The 6000-nt window shown below is 53.1% G+C and overlaps 1 protein-coding gene across 5 annotated transcripts in view; it reads left to right on the top strand.

Moving 5' to 3' along the window:
• Positions 1-3580: 3580 nt before the first annotated feature.
• Positions 3581-6000, top strand: part of IRF2 (interferon regulatory factor 2) — an 80601-nt gene continuing 78181 nt past the window's right edge. The window contains exon 1 of one of the 5 annotated variants that reach the window (XM_058524967.1): positions 3581-3753. Coding sequence is in view for 2 of the 5 variants with exons in the window: in XM_058524966.1 (XP_058380949.1) it covers positions 4242-4418 (177 nt within the window). In the remaining 3 variants the exon portion in view is untranslated. Of the gene's footprint in view, positions 3754-4091; positions 4149-4168; positions 4419-5127; positions 5335-6000 lie in introns of those variants that run through there. The other 4 variants (XM_058524968.1, XM_058524966.1, XM_058524965.1 and 1 more) reach the window with 4 other exon arrangements.

Genomic DNA, 6000 nt, shown 5'->3' with positions numbered 1-6000 from the left:
ACTTCAGTTAGTATGCCATCATAATCTACATTCTTAACTTTAACGTCCAGTTCTAAAGGCTGTGATTGTAGATGGAGGTGATGTGGGTGCAATTACTGGGATAATACAGTGGAAATTAACATGCCAATATACTAGACTGTAAGAAAACTTCTTGGAAGGCAGCGATTTTCATTCGTTTTGTGCACTGCTGTATCCCAGTGCTGAGAAAATTTCTTGGGCACTTAATTAATGTTTGTGACTTGAATGATTATTTTATGAAACTATTCTCATTTATTAGAAAAATAAATAAGAAATCCATTTGAAAGGAGTTAACCTTGAATGTATCTTTAAATTTCTTCCTTAGTTGAGATCCATTCATGGAGACATCCATCACTACATGTCCCGGGAATCACTGTCCTTACTTGACTCCCCTGAAAAGAAACTGGTCCTGATGCATCCAGGTGGGTCTTCTTTTATGATGTTCCATTCCACAGGTAAAATACAAGAATGCCTCACTGAGGACACCACTCTGGTTTCATTATACAAGACTGTTCCAACAAGGGTGTTTGTATTAGACCAAGGTGTTTGGTCAGATTTCTTTGGTATGGCAAAGGTTACTTTTTCCAGAGACTTTCAAAAAGGTTATATTTTGCTATCTTGATCCATTTTCCACAGAGATTTATGACTATATGCATCTCATCAAAGGGCTAACAAATATTTCTTGACTGTGTATATAATACCATGTGGATTTTGGGGCTGTATTTACAAGGTCTGCAGTGACGTCATCAGGGGCATGAGAAGAGTGAAATTCAATCTATGCTTTGTGAGTTTAGGGGCATGGAACATTGGAAGCAATACTCATGCCTCAGGGAGCTCCAGGGGCCCAGGAAAGGCAGGAGTCTGTGATGCCTCCCCGTTTCCTGGCTGGTTAATGAAGTGACAAATACAAGGTTGCAGGGAAAGGTGTTATGAGTCTAGTTTTACACATGTTTAATTTGTTGCACCTAAGGAACCTCTAGGAGGTAATGCATCCAGAGCTCAGAAATGACAGATTCTGGAGTTATCACCAAACAGCGATCTCTGAAGCTTTGGGTGTGGGTGAGAGCACTCAAAGAGAAAGCAGGTAGAATGAGAAAATAGGAGGGTTGAGGATAGAATGTCTGGAAACACCATAATTTAGGGGGATGGCAGCAGAAGAGGAGCCAGCCAAGAAACAGAACAGGACACAGGGATATCACCCAGGCATCATGGAAATGGCAGCACAATGGGCGTTACAAAATGATAGAGAGATTGAGCAGATGAAGACTGGAAATGGCTCTTTAGAAAAAACTACTAGGAGGAAATACATAAAAATATCAACAGGTCTGTTCCTGACTGGTGAGATTTCAGGTGGCTTATTTTCTTCTTTCCAGTTTTCTGTCTTCTGTATAATAAGTATTGATTACATTTATATTAAAAAATAAAATACTCTGATAAAGTCTAAAATATTTTATGAGAACAAAGGGCAAGTAATTATTAATTCACAAGTATTTGAATGCCTACCTGCCAGGCACCATGCTAAAGATAAAAGAAGCGAGAGGATGGCTCTGTTGTTTTACGAAGAGGAACGGCAGCTGGTTTGACAAGGGAGAGGTGGACAGCTTGCGGGGCACCGTAGCAGGAGATGAGGCTGGAAAGGTAGTTTGATGCCAGATTATAATGGACTTTATATGTCTTGTCAAATAAAAGGGACTTTATTCTTAAGGCTGCAGGGAGGTTTTTGAGGGGTAGAGTTAAGACTGGAATTGTGCTTTACCTGAAGTTAATTTTCTACTGAACTTGGAAGTAGTGTGGCCGCTGGCTCGGAGGAGGCCAAGTCAGGACACAAGGAGCACAGTGACGAGCCACTGCTGGAACCGAAGGAAGGCAATGCGGTGGGGATGCAGAAGGGGCCAGGTCCAGGGAGATCTGGGACTAGCATCAACAGGTCAACAGGATACTACTGATTGGAGTATGTTGTGGGGAAGGAAGATGTCAAGGACTACTGGGTTTTTAACTTGGGTCCATGGGTGGGTAAGGAGTGACAGCAATCCTACAGAGTTTGTATATAGTGACTCTGATTGCTTTATAGTGGTCTTTGCTACAGGAAATAAGAAAGTGAGTGGCTGTGACACACAGTATTCTACGAGACGGATAAGAAAGAACGTGTGTATGTGAGATCTATCTCTGAGGCTGCAGCCACAAAATAGAATCCTAAACCTTCAGCTCTCTCCTCACGACATGTGCATATTTGGATACTTTTCTTTTTCTAGTTCATAGAATTCAGTACTTCTGTGGCAAAGAGGGGTCTTGGAGTTATGTTTTTAGGAAAGTGTTTACATATAAATAGCTATGGCCTCCCAGGAAGGGAGTTTCCCTGTTGGGTAGAGAAGTTTGGGAGGAGGCTGATGAAGCTGCCTGTGGGGGAAGAAACAGGTATAATTAGATGAGAATGCATCATTTTAAAGCATGGGACCAAAAAGCAGTAGGTCCCAAGTGAATTGTATCAGTTTGAGCTTGAAGGTGACAGGTACTGTACCTGTATTCTTGCATTCTCATTTAGCCCCACTTCACAGAATTGAAAACTGAGGGCTCAGGTTAAGCAACTTGACCAAGGATGCCCAGCTTGGAAGTTAAGGAGTACAAATTTGAACCTGGCTGAAAGTACTACAGTGTAAAGCCTCTTTCCTGGGCCAGCCACGGCCAAGACATCTTTAAGTAAAATCACATCCTTGCCCATGTCATCCTGGAGCAAGGTAACGCTGTTGCACTGGAGTGTGCTACTGTTGACGTACTAGAGGAAGGCCTTCCTTATCCCGTGGCTAGCCCCCAAACAGGGCGCCAGGTGGTGTCAGAGATGGCAGCAGCCCCTCGCATGGTTACACTCTCAACTACTGATAAGGGTTCAAACGAGGTTAAGGATGCAAGTCACTTGGCCCAGTTCTTGCATTAATATCTAAGTAACGCTGTCTTGTCAGTTAATTATTCCTTATATTTCTTTGAGGTGGGCAAATTCATTCTGAAGACAGCGGTTCTAAACACCTGCCCTACCCACAGGATAGCAAGAGCCCCTTTGCTTCCCCGGACGCCCTCCTCCTCCCTCCCGCCCAACCTCCAGGTAACCCTTAGGATGGAGAGGCAGGTACCCGCTTTCCTCTCCTACAGCCATTAGCTTCTGGCCTGAACCCGAGCTTGCGCCCCGTCACCCCCAGACCCCCGGGCCCCCCGAGTGTTCGCGCGGCGCATGGGAGCGCCCCGGTGTGCGAGAGACAGACTCACGAGCAGCCGCTTGTTGCTCCCACTGCCGCGACGTGGGGAAGTGAAAATGAAATTGACTTTTCCGAGAAATGATGACAGCGGCGCTGCCTGCCAATGAACGGCGGCGGCGAACTTCCGCACCTCCGGGCCGGGCCGCGCGCGCCCTCCCTCCGCCTCCACCTCCCGGTTGCACAAGCTTGAAACAAACACTGGGGAGGAAGGGCGGAGGGAGGAGGGCGGAGGGGGGAGCGAGGGAGGGAGCGAGGGAGGGAAGCAGGAGGAGGGCGGGGGGTGGGGGGATTTCCAGCCTCGGCTCTTCGCAGTTTCCTCTCCTTGTTTTGCTTTCGATCTGGACTGTTCTCAGGCAAGCCGGGGAGTAACTTTTAGTTTTGCTCCTGCGATTATTCAACTGACGGGCTTTCATTTCCATTTCATACACCCTAGCAACACTTAAACCTTGCGGAATTGTATTGGTAGCGTGAAAAAGCACACTGAGAGGTAACATTTTTCAAATAATAGTTGTGACTGTGCGTGTGTGTTTTTCTCGAGGGCATGTTTATGAGGACCGGAGGGGAGATGTATGCGTGCGTGTCCTGATGGTTTGACACGATGTTTTGCAGACGGAAAATGCTGAGGTTCATAAATATTAATACCGATTTTTGGAGGAACAGTCGGCGCCGTTATGGATCATCTGATTTTAGGGGAAGCAGGTTCTGCTGCTGTTGCTGCTGCTACTGGGGCTGCTGAGGCTGCAGAGAGGAGGAGGAGGTAGAGAGGGAGGAGGAGGAGGAGGAGGAGGAGGTCGGTGGAGGTTTAATTTCACTTTTGGATTTGCAGATGCGGAGAGGTGGCTCCATGGACACGGACCTGCTCTGTGTGATTCTGCGCCCCAGGTGTTGTGTGTGGGGGTGCAGGTCCGCTGGAGTCGGGCCTCCTTTTTAAAACAAAATTGTCGCGGACATGTGTGTGCGTGTGTGTGTTTACAGATGCCGTCGCCACCAGATCCGAAGGAGGGGAGCGGGTCCTTCTGGGTGCCCGGCGGCGGCGCCCCTCTCCAGGCAGCCTCCAGCGTAAATAAGCAGAACCCGCTGCCCGCCGGGCTGTCTGCGCCCGCGCCCCGGCCGGGAGAGGCGCCTCCAGCCGCGGCGAAAGGAAACTTGATGGTGCGCCCCGCGGCGGTCCCAGAGCTCGCCCGCCCCTGGGGCTCGGGGAAGGGGCGCAGGCGGCGGGTGCCAGCGGCCGGAGCCGGCGGGCGGGCTCGGAGCTGGGCTGGGCGCCGGGCCTGGCCGGCACGCCCGGCTTCCTGGGGGCTGGGCCGCCGCCGCCGCTCGGGGGGGACGCCGCGTCCTCCTTCCCGCCGGCCAGCGCCCGGCCTGGCCCTGGGGCTTTGTCACTGCACTTGTCCTGGCGCGCGGGGGGCTCGGGCGGCGCGTCCGGGGAGGGCGGCGCGCCGAGGGGTCATCTGCCCCGGCCGCGGCCTAGCCGGGCGCCTCCGGGTCCCCGCGGGCGCCCCCGGGCCGGCCTGGCGCGCTGGGCCTGACCCGCCTCGGCTACGGAGCGGGCGAGGTGGGGGCGGGGAGCCTCGGGGGACCGAGCGGCGCCCTGCTGGCAGGCGTGGGGGCCGGCGTCCACCGGGGGTCCTGGGGCGCGGGCTGCCGCGGGGTGGGGACGTGAGTGCCCGCCCCGCGCCCTCTGACCCCGCTCTGGGCGCCGAGTGGCATCTGCCCGCCGGCCGAACATGGTTGGTGCAAAGCCGCGGCCGCCACTTCCTCTCCGCCTCGCCGGCCGGGCTCGCCCACCGAGCGCTGCCCGCCGCGGCCAATCGTGGCGCCCGCCCGCCTGCGGCCGCCCTCAGCGCCACGGCCTGGGCGCCGGCCCCCGAGGGGGGCTCGGAAGCCTTTCCAAGTTCGGAGGGCGCCAGGATGCCCCTCATCCTCCTGCCCAGGACGCAGTGGCATCTCCCTTAGGCCCCAGGTGTGGGTGCGTTTGCCGCGCTGACCCCCTTGCCCCGTTAGAGGCGGAGAAGGGAAGGAGGCTGGCAGCCCGAGCCGGGCGCAAAGACGGTGTTCCGGGCACCAGGTGAGGCACCCGGGTCAGTCGGTGTAGGCAGGACCCTTGGTCATCAGCTGTAAACGTGACCTCTGGGACTGGCAGTCGAGGTTGCCTTACATTGGCAGCGTGGCCTTCACCCATCTTTAACCCCATAGGATAGTCCTTGGAACTTGGGGACATTTTACCCCAAGAGGGAGGGACTCCCTCTTCAGCCTCTTCCCTCCAGTGTGGGCAGTGGGTAGTGCTCCTCGTCCTTGGTTGCGGAATAAGAAAACGCGGAGTCCTTCTAAGTGAGGAATAGTGCTGGCGTTTGCCTCCTGCCCCTGGCCTCCTTGTTGCTGTGACTCGGTCTGCTTTTGATGAATGGCTCGGGAGGGTGGAGGATAGTTACATTTCCTGTTGTGGATTTTCAGGAATCACCAAGGTTGCTGTCAAGCCTGCAGTCTTTTATTAGTTTTCAGACTGACTGCAAATAATTGGAACTTAGCAGCCTGCACTTTTTGGTGCTTGAGGGCAGGTGCAGACAGGGGTCTGGTGACAGACTGAGTATGGAAGGTGGATGGTCTTGATGTTCCACAGATGCGCGCTCCCTTACCACGACCCCGAGGGTGATCCCTGTTTAACTTCGTCGTGCACACAGATTCAGGATTCTCTAGTTTTCTCAAACTGCTCCCCTCCCCCCAATCATTCTTT

Source organism: Diceros bicornis, chromosome 29 (assembly GCF_020826845.1).
Source record: "Diceros bicornis minor isolate mBicDic1 chromosome 29, mDicBic1.mat.cur, whole genome shotgun sequence".
In the NCBI taxonomy this organism is placed as follows: domain Eukaryota; kingdom Metazoa; phylum Chordata; class Mammalia; order Perissodactyla; family Rhinocerotidae; genus Diceros; species Diceros bicornis.
Note: the sequence above shows the minus strand (reverse complement) of the source record. Positions and strands in the feature narration are given on the sequence as shown.